This window comes from Xyrauchen texanus, chromosome 10 (assembly GCF_025860055.1).
Source record: "Xyrauchen texanus isolate HMW12.3.18 chromosome 10, RBS_HiC_50CHRs, whole genome shotgun sequence".
NCBI lineage: Eukaryota > Metazoa > Chordata > Actinopteri > Cypriniformes > Catostomidae > Xyrauchen > Xyrauchen texanus.
In genome coordinates this window covers 19,148,906-19,168,396 of record NC_068285.1, presented here as the reverse complement: position 1 = coordinate 19,168,396, position 19,491 = coordinate 19,148,906, and the positions used below count along the sequence as shown (strand labels likewise).

Below are 19,491 nucleotides of genomic sequence, written 5' to 3'. Positions count from 1 at the left end.
ATTTTGTAACCTAGAAAATTGTCCTTGTAAACCACATAAACATGACTCACATTTTTTCTCCGTCAGTGTGTTTACGGTTCTGTTGTGTGACTCTCAAGTGCGCGCACGTATTCTAGAGAAAGAACAAATTTGAGCCCAACACGAGCCCTTTGCTTGTAAATCTGGTTTCTTGCGCCATCTATAGAACAAAAAGTAAACAGCATCTACAACGGCTTTACTTGGCTAGTTGTTCTATATAGATAGTAATATTCACCCTGACATTAAAACTTGTTTGTGTCCCGTAGATAACGATCAGTGCACATTCGCGGATTCTGAGGATTCATGACAATGATCTCTGTCATAAATCTGTCCCAAAGAAAACTGTAGATTTAGATTTAGGACTTTGCTTTTGGTCCAAACTTAAATCTAGTTGTATGGTTTTGACCTTCGATATGCGTATATATTTTGTTTACGAAACGCAGGGTTTGCTTCGAATTTTTGAACGTTTAATTAAAAGATGTCATGAGAGAGATTAGAGTCAATGACTCTAGTTATTACATGAGTTATTACAGTGTAAATACATAGTAATCTCAAATTATATAAAAACAATTGTTTACTTAATCTTACATTTTTACTATTCAAACTAGTTTTAATTAGGTTACCATTACTCTCTAAATCCTTAAATTGACACTAATACAAAAATTAAGTGGTTCTAATTAAACTGTATTTGAAATGTCACAATTTGGAATCATAACTCAAATGCAGTTCTTTAAACTTTGTTTTAGAATACTACTAACTCAAAATGACCAAGCACAAGTGTGGAATACCCACAAACCCGTGTGCTTCAATAAATTATGTTTGTTTAGTAAAAACAAGGGAATTTATGCAGTAAAATAATAGTTTTTTTTTAATAAAATGTATATAGATTTAATTCTTATGACTATTATTGTTGTTTTGTTGTAGCTGGTTGATAATTGAGATTTTTGTTAAATCAACATCAGGATGATTAGTGTTATCTCTGGTGAATTTGGAGCCTTTTAAGATTAAGCTATTTTTCTTTACTCAATTGTACTTTACAAAAATGCAGATTTTTGAGTAGAGTAGTGTGCCGAATGGCTAACTAAGAGTCTAGTCATAATTTCCCTTTTACTGTATGACCCAAATGTAATAATGAATTCAAAACAATGATACTTAAATCATAGATTAATTAGCTCACTTTTAACTAGTTACGTTATTTAAAAAAAATAAGTTAAAATTAAGCCAAACAAGTATGTTCACTTAGAAAAAGCATGCAAACCGATTGGCTTGGAATTTTTAGGTAAGGTCAACTAACTAGATTTTACAGTGTAGTTAAGAATGACTGTAAAATGGCGCGGGTTTTTCAGGTTGCCTTCTGTGCGCCAATGGAAGGTTTAAAGCTCTGGGTGACAGTCTAGAGTCTAGACAATGAAAGCCAAGGCCATAGACTGGTTTAGCGTACACCTCGTTGTTTAGCCCAGTGCTTGCTTAAAAAAAACCTTTGCATTTTAAAAACGTTTCAGGTTACAATCTTACCAAGAAACACGATGCTTTCTTTTAGTCAGTAGCAAAGTTTTTGTCAAAGATGAATGCAATAGGCTATATTGTATTAATTTAGCCTAGTTTAATTCATTAAGCCTTGTTCCCCTATTTTCAAAACATAAATAATGCTATAATTATGTTGCAATTAAAAGTAAATTCGAAGAGGGAAATACAAATTTCTGTGGCCAAAGATGTTGTGACGCTGATCTTTATAGCCGACTAAAACTCACAAATCCAAACTAAAATGATAACCAAACTAAATATATATAAACTAAGGATGTAAATGGGCGTACACTTTTCAAAATAACAGTCAATGCAATGCACGACACACTTGTAATCAAAAAAACAATACATTTGATGACGGATTTTTCATTTTTTATTTCTTCAGTTATGTCAGTATCGGATTTAAAATGCCTAAACTTCCCATAATCACTTTTCTAATCACGGCAAAGACGAGAACAAATTAAATCGGTGATGTGACGTTTTACTTTTGGTCCATAAATGTTTTGCTCTTTTCTGTTGAAATGTAGGTCCCCATGACATGCTTGTTTTACTTTATTAATCACTGAACAGTTAAACTAATTCAACCAAATGTAAAAGTCTTTATATTGCATGCTAGTTGTTAAGGTATACATTTAGTCCATTTTAAATCAATCCGTAAATTTTCGGTTATTTACAAAAGAAAAGACAGGAAGAAAAATGTCTGCAAAATACTAGGTTTTAAACCAATCACGAACCTAGCCCAAAACGGGCTTTTTGCAATATTAGGGTTGTTCAGTTACAAGTCAAGCACAAGACTAAATAACCAGGAAATGATTACAATAGCAACACAACAACTGAATTGGAAGTTCTGTGATTGTTTGGTCAGTATACTTTGCCATGTCCATTTAAAAAATGTAGGTATTTGAATCATACAGTTCCAAATCTTGAGGAGTTTGTAGGAGCCAATGATTTCTTTATTATATTAGAAAGGATAAAACAAATTATGGATTTTATACGCAAATGAAAATTGTGCATGTTTTCAATGTTGTTATTCCATATATTATTATAATCGTTGTTAATCACTGTAGTAACTTTATTTTATCATTATTATTACAATTGTCAGTGGCACTGAAACAGAAATTATTATTATGGCTGTCATCATTTGGACTATAAAACGTAGTAAAACAAAATTATCCTCACGTTAGTCGTAATCTAATTTGTAACTGCAGTTGTAGATTAATACAGAAGCTAGGTTCCCAAACATCACAACGCACCTCATAATGCATACGACTCCAAATAAATAACATTTATTGTTTGCTGAGCCTGCACTACATTTTTGTAGCAGACTTTCTCTTGCAATTATTGGTAGAAGGTGTGATTTTTTAGAATACAATTTTTAGCCCGACATAAAGGTGTTGTTAGGAGAACAGCCTTTCCTTAGTGTCGTTTTTCTAAACAGTTTGGCAAAAAAAAAAAAAAAAAAGACTTTCTATAAAACACTATTTCACTCCCCATTAGGCTATTTATTCGATTATTGTATAAAAAATAAATGTATGTGGTGTGTGACTGTTTATGGGATGTTGATTGGAGGTTTCTTTATTTAGTGCAGTACTTGCTGGTTTTTTTCCTACAAACTTTGACACTTTATGCTGCTCTCTCTCTAGTTTCTTTGTAAAGTTTCCTAATGTGAAATTGACGTTTGTGAAACCATATCCGAGGCAAACACTGGTTTGAGTGTCGTTTGTTTTTTCATTCTCTTTTTCAGACTCTCGCGGTGGGCGGTAGCCCGTCCCCCTCACCGAACTTGAAGTCGACCGTACAGCCAAGTCTGTGCGATTACCCTGGGGGAGGGGAGGGGTGCGGGCCGCAACACCAGACTTTATTAGTAGATGAAGCGTGGAAGAGAAGACGAAGAGAGCAAGAGAAATGGAAAACATCATTGCGACATACAATAGTAGAATGCTATAGCCTATATGTTACCGTACTTTTAAATATTTTTTAAAGCTGGTCCGATATAGGATGGCAATACAGCCTAATATTAATATGTTTTTTCTCTTGCTACATCATGGTCTGCTTGTTGTAATTCTTCTCGTTATCACCATATGCTTCTAAACTAATCTTACATTTATCTGAAGCTCTAGTGCTGCACTAAGTCTTGAGTTGGCCATTATAACGTTGCTACAATTTCCTCTTTACAGGTACAGAAAAATTGTTGATTTTGGCTGAAATATGCATGTGTTGTGTCGCTTCTTCTTGCCTCAGCAGCTTCGTTCTGTTGTGGTAAATGGAGTTTAAGTCGTACCATTTAGATCCCAGAACTTGCAGTCAAATCTAACTACTTTTTCCGTTGCACCCGAGCCCCAAATTACTGCTGAAAGCTTTCCAAACCACGACGGAATTTGTTAGGAGTTGACGAAGAGGTGCAGCTTCTGGTTTTGAGTGTCACTTTGCTATGTATCGTAATAAATGTATTAATGTACAATTGAAAAGGAACATACAATCTCAGAACTTTTAAATTACGAACGACAGTCACGTCTTGCAAACAGTGTGGAAATTGTACTATATGAGGCTCATGTTACTCACCTCCGTGTGCGTTCTTTGGAGGCATGGTGGTACAAGGGGATTAAGGGAAAGCAATGTGGAAATGTGAGGCCTTTGCCGGCCAAATCCGTGTTTAAGTCCACGGTAAAACTACTTTATGTTCTGGCCTTTTCAATTACACAATTTATAAGTATTTTATATGAGGCCTACTCTTAGTCAGAGCTTCTAAATACTAAGCGACACACTGATGGTAAAAAGGTAATGGATTTTCTCAATTAAATTACGACCCCATTAGTATTGAATTCTGAAGTTACCCTGATGTTACTTGATGTGTTATTTGTTTGTATCTTATTGTTTAATACCACGTAATTGTAACGCACAATGTGGTCATGGTGATAATCAGAATAGTTCGTATAGGAACACCTTGTCATAACTAATCATATGATTTTCTTGCGTAAACTTAATGATACATCGATACTGATAAAATGTTGATAACAGAAATACCGAAAGGCATCAGTGAAAACACATAGAAGTTAGTTAAGCAGTTTATAAAAGTGTATACATATTACAGCAACAATTTACAATTTCCTGGTACCAGCATGGAAGTCAAAAGCGTTGTCATTTTCTCACGTTGTCGCATTCAGGTAGGCCTAATGTTTCAAAAAAAAAAGAAAAAGAAAAAAAAAAATGATCACAATAAATAAATAGGCCTAAATATGTTTGTGTCGATATACTTTCATTTGGGAAAACAGAAATACATCATATCGTAGCTTAAATTTGTCAGTTTAAAGTAGACTATTACTTTTTCGATTAAACGTCACAGTCTAGTGCGTTGAGATTAATCCTGCATGCAACTACTGACAAGGTAATGGTAAACTACGGCTGGCATGGACTTCTTTGATGGGCAACCGTGATTGTTTTTTGTTTGTTTGTTTTTTGTAATCTTCACAAACTTGTATTGACATATGATGTGTACACTTTTATTGGAAATTCAAAAGTTCCAAGTTCAAAGATTCTAACCTCAGTTAGAATGTAGCTTTTGCGGTTTGCTTTCCCAGTTAACATTAGCCTACACATTATTAGTCATTGATAGCTTTCGCTTCAAAATACAAACAGAAAAAAAATTAAAGCATCTGTCATTTTCATTTCTAGATCACGTGACATTGGCATCCGCTGTAATGGATAAAGATGGATTTCCACGTCATCTTACGTCTCAAAATTTCTTCCTTTCGGATAGCCCGGGTAGGAGACACGCGCTCATGAGAGCTATGTTGTGGGCGTTGCGTATAGATCTTACAAGCCCAAGCTAGAAGCTGCACGGTTTTAATGATGGATTTTGACGAGAGGGTTTCCGTTGGCTCAAACATGTATCTGCCTAGCTGCACGTATTACGTTCCGGGGGCTGATTTCTCCACGTTGCCATCTTTCCTATCCCAGAATCCATCTTCTCGTCCCGTCCCCTATTCGTACTCCTCAAACCTGCCTCAGGTACAGCATGTAAGGGAGGTTACATTCCGGGACTATGCTATTGAGGCGTCAGGTAAATGGCCTCACCGAGGTCCACTGGCTCAGTGTTATCCGTCGGAGGATATAGTGCACAGGGAGTGTTTACCAGTGCCGACGAGTGTTGGTGAAATGTTCCCCAAGAACAGCTCATCTGCCTATTATCACTCTGCATCGACCTCGACCTCTGCATCCTGCTTCTACGGTGGTGTAGGAAGAAATGGGGTGCTGCCTCAAGCTTTTGACCAGTTTTTCGACAATGCGTATGGGGTCTCGGACAGTACAGCGAACAGCGGCTATGCAGCGAGAGATAAACAGCACTCCAGCAAGCACCCAACGCCAGCGCCCGCACCCGAGCAGGAGTCTCAAGGAAAGGAGCGACAGGAGACCAGTACTCCCGAATCGTCTTCCGGCAACAATGAGGAAAACACTAGCGGTGCGAGCAGTGCGTATGAGTGCAATCTTGTGTGCTCCTGTTAAAATTTTTATATGCTTTTTTATAAGCGTATAAGGTTTATGGAGGGCTTGAGATTTCCCCAACAAAACCTTGGCTACTTATAAACTATGAGAACAACGTGCTTTGAATTGAAATTGGCCATGAAAAACTCAAAGCTATACTTTCTTTTTGACTTGAATTTTAAAATGTGTTTAAGTAGCTGCAGTGATTTCACAGTATTGCTTGCAGAGATTACAGTAACAGTCTTCTCGCAGCTGCCTCAGTTAATTCGTACAGTTGTTTCAAGGGTTTAAGATAAAGGGGGAAAAATGTTGATGAAAGAGTATTTGTAGGGCTTTTTGATGTTGTGTTTGCCATGCTTATTTCATATAGGCGTAGTGTTTAAAATACGATAGCCTACTACTAAAATTAGAATTTTAATTCTTTAATTAACTTGATTTTGCAATCCATTGAATATAAAATGTTTTTTTGCATCTGTACCTATTGACGTTAATCAAAATGTTAGACCAACTGATATATTCATATACAATAATGTATTTGTTATACTTATTAATGTATCTTGTAAATTGTTATGACGCGTGTTTGTTCACATTGTCTCTTAGGTGGACCCAGGGTTCGCAAGAAGAGATGCCCGTATACAAAATTTCAAATTCGAGAGCTCGAGAGGGAGTTCTTCTTTAGCGTCTACATCAACAAAGAGAAACGACTTCAGCTCTCACGGATGCTTAACCTCACCGATCGCCAAGTGAAAATTTGGTTCCAGAACCGGCGCATGAAGGAAAAGAAACTTAATCGGGACCGATTACAATACTATACGAACCCTCTGCTCTAGGACGACGAGGAAATAACTTATACAAAAGCTGCAATAATGATATCAACAATGAGATGTTACAGATTCTCAGCGGTTAATTTCAAGTTCGTGACAAGGCACCATTCACATTAACTTGATGAATGCAATTACTGAGAGACATTTAAGTTTGCCTCATTTAATGGGTTGTTTTGTGGCCATACATATATACAGTATATATATATACGTGAATTTCTACACCATTTGTTTGCGAACATACATTTTGTTGAAAGTAGCTTACTTATCTGCTTGCACTTGTGGTGAATTATATGCGCAACGACTGCGTGCAACTGTCTGAAATATTTGGGTCTAAGCAAGACTTGGCTTTTTTTAGCAACTCACCAATAGTGCGTAGAGGAATGTATGGTGTGTTGTACAGTTGAGCCTAATAACATTTGTGTGACCAAATAGAAAAACTGTGAGAATGTTAGCATTACTGCTCCAGGCTTCCTAAATATTTATTGATTTGCAACCAAATGAACTGCTCTCCCTTGTAATAGTGATAATGTTGCACCTTCTGATTGTGTTCTAACACTCGGTTGTCTCTCAGAAAATGAAAGTGACTTATTACAAGCAAGTGTAAACTGATCATATTTTGGTCATCCAAAGTTTTCACTCGTTGCAAACTGTGAACAGGAAAACAAGAGACACTAACTCAACAAAGGTTGAAAACGTAGAAAATTAAGTGAGAAAACTCGCTGAATCTCAACTGAAAGCCATAAAGAGCGTTTCTGGTCCTGCAGAGTCCAAGAAGTGGCCTCATTCAGCTCATTATAAGACATTGAAGCATTTTCACACAAAAGGGAAACATGTTTAATGCTGAACCTATTTGTTGGTAAATGTTGTACTCTGCAAAGAAACGTGACGAATATTGTGCTGGGATTAAACAAAGCTTGGCTGCTTATAATCCAGGAGGTCATGTATAACACATTTCTTAAATTAAATATTCAAAAAGCGTTCACTGGACGTGTATTTGTCTTATATTATTTACACTTCATTAAGATCTACATATAATGCATATCCATGTGGTTATACGCATTCTGTATATTAATGAAAAACACAAAGAGTGTTTCTCTTTTTTTTCAAGAGCTCTCGAAAGAACAACACTGTCAGCCCACTGGGCAGTTGTTACCTGACAGTTTTACCATCACAGTGGTCACCATTTTTGCAGTTATCATCTGAGTGTTTATGACCGTACCCGTAGCGTTCATATAGCCTAAGACAGTCTAAGAGCAATAAACTAAGTCAGAGGGAGAGAAAAAGTGGAAGAGAGGGGGAGAAAACTAAGCTTTATGGTTGCTTGCTACGGTGCTGCTGGGCCTGGCTGGCGCATCCTTTTGAAACGCTTAGGAATATCCGTCTAATTACGGGGACATCCTCCTGGTTGCTTCAGCAACGCGACCATAAAAGCTGTCTGTGTCTGGGGCATTTGGGTGATTGCAGTGTGGTGCCATAAACTGTCTCAGAACCAAGGTTATTGGACACGGTTCCAAGGGGACGGAGGCAAAAGGATCTTGATGAACGGCTTCCAAAATACTCGAGTGCTTTCTGTCCTGTTTGTATTAGTTTACCACCAAAAGTAGGCTACCACCGAAAAAAAACTCTTGCTCGTTGTCTTGTTCCCCCTGCATTTTTTGTTTTTCTTTTTTTCGGTCTTTACTTGCAAGCAGTGTTAAATGTCGCACGTGTAGGTTCAAATGGTGTCCATTGGGAGGCACTCCTGAGATCAATGTCATGGCCGTGGATCATACTGAACAGGAGGTTGTTCACATCACAAACCAACAAACTCAAGGTTTTGAATCTGTTTTAAGGTAACATCATACTTAACCATCCATTTCAAAAGCTATGCGTCAACCGTGTTTGTTTATATCACATATTTAACTAATGTTTATATTGTCTTTGGTATGTGGAAGGGCTTAACTGAAGTAGTGATACTTTATTCAGTATGGTGCTTGGAACAAATTAATTCAACAAGACTTCAAAAACAGTGCAAAGTGTTGTAAAGGTCGATTCAGAGTCAAATCCCCTGCAGGTGTTCTGAAATGGCAGGCATAGATTAATTCAGCCACTAAAACATACCGTTAATCTTCTGGAACCAGAATACACATTAAGCGTCTAATTTTCTTATTACATTCAATAGCGTGTAAAATATGGGTGTATTAAAATTCCACTTTTACCACTGATTCAAATGAACTATGGTCTGTCGATTAAGAAATCCATTAAGCATACCACAGACTATGCCTTTTCGGTTATATATTTGAGCAAAAATTATTGGATTAATTTTTCAAAGCTAATTTATCGGTAGCTATATTCATGGATTTATTGTGGCCTCAAAATGTCGCACATCGTTCATTCGAGACTCCAGCGATGATTGAACATTGATCAGTTAACGCAGACTAGACGTGTCTCCAAAGCTGTCTTTATCTAGCATAGAGAAAATAAATTATGTAATTTGAAATGTAATTGTGAACCAACCATGATCGTGCCTTTCCGCAAGAGGGATTCAATAACAGCATGGGTAGTGTTACAATAGCAGCCTGACGGGTAGTGTTACAGTTTGCGTGGACTATATGTCTCTAGTGCAAAATAAATGCTTCCGTTTATAGCAATAAAATGTCAGATTATTTTTCTTAAATTCCTCTACAGCGAACCCGACCGTAGGGATGTAGAAAAGAAAGGTTTGGGTTTGTGACATATCAACTCACATATCTCCTAAATAAAATACACATAAAGGGAAAAACAATAATTCAGCAAACAGGATTGACTGAAGAAGAATGTTTATTATTATATGTTTATCCGAAAAGCGATATCATTTGCGTGTCCACGTTTGTGTAGTCCCCAAAGTAGGAGTAGTTTAATTGTTAGATTTAGTATTTATCCCACAATTTGGCCTTCCTCCTTCCTAGCTACACATGAGATATCTGAACATTATACTTACAACGTTAAATAAATATTCATGTGTTTGTTGTCTTGAGCTTGTGGATAACATATGATAACAACAACAACAACGTTATTCAGCAAAGGAACAATTTATCTCTAAGGGAAACATGAACATGAAGATAAAAGGAAATGCAGTGTGGTACGAATGAATAGGATTATCAGATATACATAAAACCATCAGAACAATTCAATAAATCAATATCAACAGCAGAATCATTATTATTATTATAAATCTTATTATAAATTAATATGATAATTTTTAATTGCGTTAATTAATGTTCAAAATTCCTTCATTTACATAAGTTTTATGAAGTACACTCATTAACTGTACCATTTTGATCACCTTTGTTAATACGATAAATTAATTAATTAACATCTCCAAATATAGAGAAAGATCATGTCTGGAATATTTGGGTAACATATGCGATACTATCAAAACATCCTTTTCATCTATATATTTAAACTTGAATTTAACCAAGGCAACCTCGGTTTAACAGAATTTTCGCAGTGTAAAGACAATTGAAGTTTTATCGTGAATGTGTGTTCACGTTTTTTATCATTTATTTTTTTAAACAAGAAAGAGTAAGCAATTTAATAATGTCAAGCAAACAATCTACAGAAATTATTTCAAAGAAAGGAAAAAATATTTACTTCATGTCACTTTTGTTCAATTCATAATTTTGAGAATGTCTGTCTATATATATATATATATATATATATATATATATATATATATGTATATATATATACATATATATATATGTACATATGTATATATACATATATATATATATATATATATATATATATATATATATATATATATACATACATATAGGGTTGGGAGGGTTACATGATGCATGATGCACATGATGTAAAATGTAATTTGTAACGTATTATATTAGATTACTCAAGATCAGTAACGTAAATACTTTGGATTACTTCTTCAGCACTGGTTTTGTTAGTTTTGACTATAAAACTCTGCCAGTACAGTAAGACATAATACACATGTTAAAAATATATTCTCTGTAAAATCTAAATATCTTATGCAGTGTTGTTTCTAAAACAACTCTCTTGTTTTTTGGATTTTTAGATATTTTTAAAGGAAAACAACAAAAAAATTATTATCAAGAATATGATTTTTGCCCTAATATCTTGATAGATGATCTTAATAGAAATAAAAAAATTATGATCCAACGTGAATTTTCTTGATAAAAAAATATGATCGTGCCTGGAAAAGTGCATGTAAAATGGCTAGAAATAAAATTTTAGCTTAGCATAAAGCTGACAGTTTACACAAGGTTCAAAATTACTTCTCTGTCTGCTGGTATGAATGAAACACATCATAAGAAATTGTTTCACCGCTGTTCAAAGGCACTTTGGATCACATCATTTATATGTATAAATATTTTCCATCTGAAAGGACTAAATATTAAATGAAAAAAATGACAATAAATTGCAAAGTAATCTCTTCAGTAATCAAAATACTTTTGGAATGTAACTGTATTCTAATTACCATATATCTAAATTGTTATATTGTTATAAATGTAATACTTAAAATTACACATTTTAAAAATACTTTTAAATATGTGATCCCGTTACATGTATTCCGTTACTCCCCAACCCTGTGTGTGTGTGTGTGTGTGTGTGTATGTATGTATATATATACCCATATACCCAGTTTTTATTTTATTTTAGCTTGACGTAACGATTTGCAGGTTACTAGGAAATGTGTCTCCTAATGACAATTTTAGAAACTGGATACTTAAATTAGCCCATGTTTTGTATTTAACATGTAAGATGTTGGTTCTGTTGCTGTTCCGTACCTTCTAATTTTCAGCTGTCTGTTTTATTATTTACTTTATGCCGTTATCTCATATAGTGTGTAGCCTATTTGGTCGCTCTAAAAATGCAAATTTTAAGGCAGTCATTTTTTTCTATTTTGTCCACAAAATCGAATCAGTTGATAACCGCATATTCAAACACGCACACATGTCTCTCAGCGTATTGTGAGCGAGCGCGCGTGGTTTAGTGTGGAATGGTGAACAGTCAAATCTCCATTTGTCCCACTACTGCACATCTCTGCCTCTATTGTTGATACGTTTGTGACGTGGTTCTGGAGGGGGTGTGGCTATTGAATGAGGGCACCTCGTCTCACTCAGCTTGTCAAACGAAGGAAATGACAGATACTGAGCTTTTCTTGTAGCCTACTTTAGCCAAACAGTTCCTGGTGGCTAGTGATAGCTGACACGAGGAATCTCTAATTAATGAGCGGATTGAATCTGGAAGCTACAAGCGACTTGAGTCTAGCGTTTGACTCTGACGACCAACATCGCTCACAACCAAATTCCTCTTGATGCTCTTTTTTCCACAAGCGGAGAAAGGTCTGTGTTAATATGTGCATACGAAATTTTACCAGTGATAACCTTGGAGGTGGGGTTGGGAGCAATGTAGTCTTGTCGCATGGTGACATTTCGTCTCTCCCCGCAGGACATGAGGATACGAGTTCCGAACTGCACAATACTACTCTGACTATTTCTGCCATAGACAGTTATGGCTGAAGTAATATGGGTAGTATGCAGCCCTGGCCTAACTTAGGTCAACGGACGTCAAACCCGCACTCAGTACTGAAATGAATGCTCGTGTATACATTGCCTAAAATACAGTATTTTCAAGAGATGGAGAGTGGTAGAGCCTCCAGTTATCATTGGTGATGATGTCCGATGAGGAAGAAGCACAGGTCGAACAGAGTGTCATCCTATACAGAGCTCGACAAGACCAGTTTGGCCAAGTGTGGCCACGGTGAGGCAATCCTTTTGAGTTATAGGTCTGTTGATACCATGTTGTGTATGTGTGTGTTTATTTGGTATTGTTTTATTTAGCTCATTATTTAGAATTAATGTGGTGTAGATTATTTATATAACTCTGAAAGGGAAAAATATGTGGGATCCAGACCAACATCAGAAAATATATTTAACATCGAAATGTTATGCCTTAAAAACACACTTATTTAGGTAGAATTAGCCTTTAAATAAGCTATTAAATATGTCTGGCAACCAATTTACATGCAGGCATTATTAAAAATAGATTAAAATCTATACCAAAAATAATGATTTACATCATTGACTTTTGGTAAAATTCTGTCTGCACTATTCCTTTTGCTATTCAATGTTACAGTAATGGTGATACCAAATAAGGATACTTCCTGTTTCCTTAAAAAGAGAAAAACATATCTTCTATAAGACACCCAGTGCTATGACATTGTACAAACGTCCTGTCAGACTGTTGTCAGAAGTTCTTTCCCAATGCATGTGCTATATCTCATAAGTACACAATACATGGATTGCTTAGCCCTATATGCTAACCTAAACCCCACCACTAAACCAAACAAAACCAAACCTGGTAACAGCGAATGAGACTCTCGCGAGACTTAGAGCTCGAGAAGGTGTTCCTCTTAGATATGCACTTGACTCAGGAGCGCCGCCTGGAAATCATCAGCAGTGCGCACCCGACCGACAGTCAAGTGAAAATATGGTAATAATAATAATAATCATAATAATAATAATCATAATAAAACAAATAACAAATACAAATTGTTTCATAACACAGGTTTTCGAGAGGCTCTTCTGATTTGATAAACAAAATGTGCTAATAGCACCTATGGCATTGTGCAATTAAATTGTTATATCATTATAGAATTTATAGCCTTTATTTGTGTTATTTTAATTATCAATTCAAGAATCATGTACTTAATAATTATCAATAATCTTTATATAAATCATTCTTTGAATGTCTTGTCTAGGCTAGGCCTACTGTGAATCCAGGTGACTACATTATCAAGATTGATAATAGTAATCACGTCTGCCAAATGGATAAACGTAAATGTAAATATTGAAAAGGTCTGCGGGACGAAACAAAACAACAACAACAACAACAACAACAACAACTTGTTAGTGTTTAGGCATGTACAAACATTCATACACATACATTGAACCGTTTTTAAAAAGTAGATTTAGTATTTGTGTTGACGACGTAGTTTTTCCCGATGCTATCTTGCTTTAAATATTTATTGAAGAAGTATGCCGCTATGTGTCAACAATTTGGCTTTGGGATTAATATTTTTTTCACGTTATCTCTGGCGGAAATAGTTTGAGTATATAGTTCTACGAAGGGCCACAACATGTAAAGGCATGCATTTAGTGAGTTTAGTCCTCTTTTGTGGCGCTTTATTGCTAGCTACTTTATGAGGCTCTTCGCTTTTCTGAGTGACTATTCTTAGTCCAGACTTGATAGAAGCAAGAATAAACACGTTCAGATTTCTTTCGATGGAATTGTCAGTTTTTGTTTCGCCGATATATTAATGAAGCTTTGAACTGAACGCAGTGCAGATAAGACACTGTTCCTTCTATTTTTACTGTCGAAATGATATAGTTGAATTTTAATAACCTTACGAAATACACTGTTTTATAGAAAATGCGGTAGAATAACTGTAAGATAAAGCATGTGGTTTGTTTAGATAGGCTTAGTTGATTTGTTTGAAGATATGAACCAGACTGTCGAGTGGTTTAGGTAGTTTCATGTTGTTGGGATTATATATTTTAACTCTGCAACAGAAACTGTCTTAATTGCCCCAGTTTAATTCTTCCTTATTTTACGATATTTTTTCGTTCATTTAACCGAATAGCCTATAGCCTATTTCACAGCCTTATTTCCTTAATTTTGTATTTCTACAAAAACAACTCTTGTGAATTTGTGCCATTTGTCTTTGTCGGATTTGTGTAATTTGTTAATTATTTTGTTGGTGAACGGGGCTGATTGCAGACAGGATTTCTGCGCAAACTTAATGTAGAGCGTACTTGACTATTCTCGGTAGTCTAGGCCTCGGTTATGTCCACGACGCAGAGACGAGCCTTGGGTGTCAGCGACCAGAGTGGCGCTGTAAACTCGGAAGATCGCCTAATCTGCTTCCGTTTATTGCCTTAAGAAGCGACTGAACACAAAAGGCAAGACTCATGATGTCACTTCGGCGCAGCAAAGGGAATTAATCTGTGCCTAAAATGTATGAATAGCGCCTGTGGTAAAAACTAAGTTGCGTTAAAAAACACTCCTGTGTCATTTACGGCCTCAAAGGGCCTTGGTTTTTCCGTCCCTCGTATTTTCCCTTTCTTTGAGACGTAGTGGCTTTTCCTGCCGTAAAAGAGTAAAGTCCTTCTGATAATCACTGGTGGACCGCTCAACAGCGTGAACATAGAACTGTTTTTGTCATCATGTTTTCAGTAAAGCCTAGCCTACATCTGCATTTAGAGGCATTCATTGTTGACTTGTTCCTATTTGAACTAGGCCTAAGTCTGTTGATAATACGCCTAGTTGATTAAAACAAATATTAACTTGAGAATGTTATGATTGTAATGAGCATTCTCATTCACCATTATTTATACACACGATACGTAAATGTAGCCTAGTCCTTTTATGAGCAATGATTAAATATAATATTAATTTAAAAAAAAAAATGACCTGATATTAAATAAATAGTATTATTAATAAAATAAGCGGAAGCTCATAAGTTTCTAAAATTGGTGCCACTTTGAATGTTCTGGACATTTAATGTTGTTGTCCTTTTAACCAAGCAGATTACTAAATAAAGCAGACTAACTAGTTCGACGATTGCAAGTTTTCTCACTCTGATTCGCCTGAATTTAAATAATAATAATGATGATGATGATGATCATAAATAAATGCAAACAGAACAGAGAAGTTGAACCACAGATCACATTAGCCTTACTTGTCTAATTTGTAGCGAAAATGCAGGAATATTGCCCTGTGTGAACGGGACAAATAAGTCCATTAAGGACATTAAATATTATTTGTTAAGTAACAAATAATAATTTTACAGGAAAATATCAACGACTGTTTACCATCAAGTTAAAGTAATAAACATGAATGAATGAAGACAGCTGACCATAGCTTTCCCTTTTGACAGATGTTATGTGCACACAAAACCCCTGTACTAATTGTAATATCATGGTAACAACATTATAGCTGAAATCGAACACAATAGTTAACAAGCATCTACATCTACTGTGTGCGATAAACAAGAAACTGGCAATTCGTACAGCAGTGTAACAAATCCCTCTAAATTAGTTTTTCAGATGTAGTTTGGTTTAGTTTGCAGAAAGGTTGTGTGTATTTTCTAGGTTCGAACTAATACTTCATGGGAGAAAAAAAACAAACATATTTTTTACAAACAACAGGCTACAAACTCCTTGGTTTGTGCTTTGAAACGCGTCTAGTTCAGATATCAATTCTATTTGCTGAAAGTGTTTAAATTCGGTGGATACATAACGCATGTTTTTTTTACAGTAGAAGGAGAGTAGTATAATAAGAACAAATGCAATCTTTTGACAGCAATTCCATTGATTTTTTTATAATTCCGTTCAAATGGTCACGTGTGTACCTCATCCAATCAAATGGTGGTTTGCTCTCAACATATTAGCTGACTGGGGCTTTGTGTGGGGGAAGTTACCTCTCCATTTTCACAGATTGTTATTTTGTGAGCGTGTTACTGTATGTGTGTGTTAGTGTTTTTATGTGTGTGTGTGTATGCATGAGAGTGCGACCCCGCCATGTCGACATCCGGCAGTATGACAGGATACTACGTTCACTCTCTTATTGCACCAGTGAATGAGGAGTCTCGTTTCTCAGGTTCAGGACTCATCCAGCACACCAGGCCCTCTGTTCTGGCCGCAGACCACACAGAGCTCGGTCGAAGCACATTCCCCGTAAAGCAACCCGTATATGATGGCTCAGGTTGGGGTCACATCCCAACGCATTTCTCCAGTGGTGTATCATCGGTGTATCAGTCGCATACACAGCCTCCCGTAGCTGGGGATTACGTGCAGTCTTGGCTGCTGGACTCGCCTTGTGGACTGCCCCTGACTGAGCTACAGGAGGTTCATCTTCACTATAATGCAAACCCCGATACGCATAGACCAAATGATGAAAGCGCACAGGCCATTTCGCATGCTGTACTCCCTCCTCGAGACGTCAGTAACGGAGGATGTTCTACCGACACAGAGACATCTGGCCGGACTACAGACACGGGTGGCGAGATCGAGGATAAATCGGGGGCTGATCCACGAAAGGCTCTTCAGATGGTGGGATATACGGGTAAAAATTTAAACTTCACTACTGATATCTTCTTGTGTTTTGACATGATTCTATTTGTAGCTTGTCTGCTGTGAAACCGTGCATGCCATAAACCCTTTGATTTATTTAATTATTTATTATTTATGATTACGTGATTGAAGACTAGTGTTAAATAGACTGTGTGTATTTGTGTTTATGCCATGGTCTCGATTGTAGATATCGATTCTTGTGTTCAAATCTTTTACTGCCCGTTTATGATTTCGAACCCTCCTCCCCTTTCCTCTACATTTTCCCAGACAACCCTGTGTCCAACTGGCTTCACGCAAGTTCTACGCGTAAAAAACGCTCCCCTTATACTAAGCACCAGATCCTCGAGCTGGAGAAAGAATTTTTATTTAGCACTTACCTCACGCGCGACCGCAGGTACGAGGTTGCCCGTCTCCTGAACCTCACGGAGAGACAGGTCAAAATTTGGTTCCAAAATCGCAGGATGAAGATGAAAAAAATGAACCAAGATGGAACGAAAGACAATTGAGAGTAAAGCACTTCGTTTAGGTGAGAATGAAGGATGAGCATTCCCATTGCTGAAATGATTATGTCGTGAAATTTTACATTAAGGCTTGTGTTATTCTTTTCTAACAAAATATAATTGTCGTCTGTCTTGAATCATGCTGGCAACCATGCGTTTTATACATTGAAAACTACTTGTTTGTCATAGTTCTGTTATAATAAATATTGCACAGATCTTTTTCTTTTTCTTTTTTTTTAATATACGGAACCTTAAATATGACGTAGTTTCTTTACAGCTCAGTATTTCACTTTTATTATGTCTGTATGAACATTCTAAAACATGAATGAAATGTGATATTCCACTGCTTTAATAGCTTAAGTTTTCATGTGTTCTATAGCATTTTCCTAAATTTCGAGTGGGATGATTGAGCCCACGTTTATGTAAAGTTCATACACTGAGGACCGCATGAGGTCACGTGCCCTCAGAAGTATTATTCTTTAATTTTAAATAATGGTGTAACCATAATCTAGTCCATTCACTACCTATATATACAAATTTCAAGCGACCAAAATGTTTTCACCATATCAGCTGTTACAGTGTTAGACGGTTGGGTGAAGTTTGTGCACTTCAGGGACTAAGTGAAAACATTGAGCTGTAGATATATAAGCACTGTACAAATACCTCAAAGTCCGTTGACCGCCATGATTGTGTTTTGTTTAACATTTCTCAGATGTCATTTGTTGATTAATTTATTGAATAATAAAGGCAATCATACATTTTCAACAGTCTCCACGAAATTCTGTATTCCTCGGGATATAAAAAAAACAATGAAATTGAGAATTTAAAAACAAACATGTACATGTTAAGTTTATATATATATATATATATATATATATATATATATATATATATATATATATATATATATATATATATATATATATATATATATATACAACATTTGGAATCTTGTATATTTTTTTAAATAAACAGTGATATCTAAAAATAACAGAAAGTATTTATTAGAAATGATGGATGATAACCAAGTTTTGTATTGTGGGAGACGTGAAACGGATGTGAATCTAAGGTATTTCGTTTATACGAAAAATGTTCTACCTCTTTCAGCTTTCCCCTTCAAGCCTAATACCCTCAAATATATATTTTACGCAACAACAAAAAAAAAAAAGATTTTTTTGTAATTCACAGACCTGCCATAATTTCAGAGAAATGTATTCTGAGAAGAGGCTATGTTGGGCAAGTTTGAACTAGGGGAAAGCAGGCTCGTCGATCGTCTGGGCTGCGTTTCCCAAAAGCATCGTAAGCCTGAGTAGATCGTAGAAACCATTGGCGCCAGTGGTCTCAACAATCAACTTAAGCATGCCGTGCTTTTGGGAAACGCAGCCCTGGCCGATGAGGTTGTTAGTTGCATACCACCATAAAAGACAATTGCCGCTATAACCGTTTATGGGGTGCAAAGCGCTGCGAGGCGAGAGAACGCAAAACAACAGAGATGTTACGAGGCTCGACAGCTGAGACCAGTGAATAACTCGCCATGTGTGCATGAAAATGTGGAATTATAAGAACGGACCAGACTTGGCACCGTACCCCCATGATGAGGTGCTTTTATGCGTGGGTTCGGGCTGTCATAATGGATGCCGTCTGCTTCAAATAGAAACCTTTTAAAAAAAATTGTTAGTAAGTAGCGTACGACCTATACTGGACGTTTTTTGAGGTAGGCACAGCTTTGGTGGATGGACATTGACTTCAAAGGCCTCACCGCCAGACAAGACCATGAATTGTAGACTCGGCAACACTGTCTGGCATTCCGTGTTAAATGGCTTTATGGCCGACCAGACACATTTAGACCGTTTTCAGAGGCCCAACACCCATTTGGAGATTTCCCCCCTCAAACCTTCAATGCTTTCAATGAGACTCGACTGTGTGCACAAAAAGCCAGCGGAAACAATCTAGTTTTATTGGCTTCTGTGACTGCAGCTCGCCCTATACGGCAAACTCAATCACCAT

The 19,491-nt window shown here is 36.4% G+C and overlaps 4 protein-coding genes across 5 annotated transcripts in view; 3 read left to right on the top strand and 1 right to left on the bottom strand.

Moving 5' to 3' along the window:
- LOC127650079 (homeobox protein XHOX-3-like) overlaps positions 1-19,491 on the bottom strand; it is a 55,009-nt gene that overhangs the window by 18,972 nt on the left and 16,546 nt on the right. The gene's annotated exons all lie outside the window — the stretch shown is intronic.
- On the top strand, positions 4,694-7,820 carry LOC127650083 (homeobox protein Hox-A11a). Of its 2 annotated transcripts, none has more exons than XM_052135286.1 (2): positions 4,694-6,001; positions 6,625-7,820. In XM_052135286.1, exons 1-2 carry the CDS (start codon positions 5,389-5,391, stop codon positions 6,852-6,854), a joined length of 843 nt encoding a protein of 280 aa, XP_051991246.1. In that variant the 5' UTR covers positions 4,694-5,388; the 3' UTR covers positions 6,855-7,820. The 2 variants fall into 2 exon arrangements, with proteins under 2 accessions (XP_051991246.1, XP_051991245.1); XM_052135285.1 differs by having other exon boundaries at positions 4,694-6,010.
- The window catches only part of LOC127650078 (homeobox protein Hox-A3a-like), a 48,038-nt gene continuing 41,091 nt past the window's right edge, over positions 12,545-19,491 (top strand). The window contains exon 1 of the transcript XR_007971389.1: positions 12,545-12,611. The gene's annotated coding sequence lies outside the window, so the exon portion shown is untranslated. The remainder of the gene's footprint in view (positions 12,612-19,491) is intronic.
- LOC127650085 (homeobox protein Hox-A9a-like) lies at positions 15,648-18,228 on the top strand. The gene is made up of 2 exons (XM_052135288.1): positions 15,648-16,976; positions 17,252-18,228. The coding sequence occupies exons 1-2, from the start codon at positions 16,433-16,435 to the stop codon at positions 17,488-17,490; spliced, it is 783 nt and encodes a 260-aa protein (XP_051991248.1). The 5' UTR covers positions 15,648-16,432; the 3' UTR covers positions 17,491-18,228.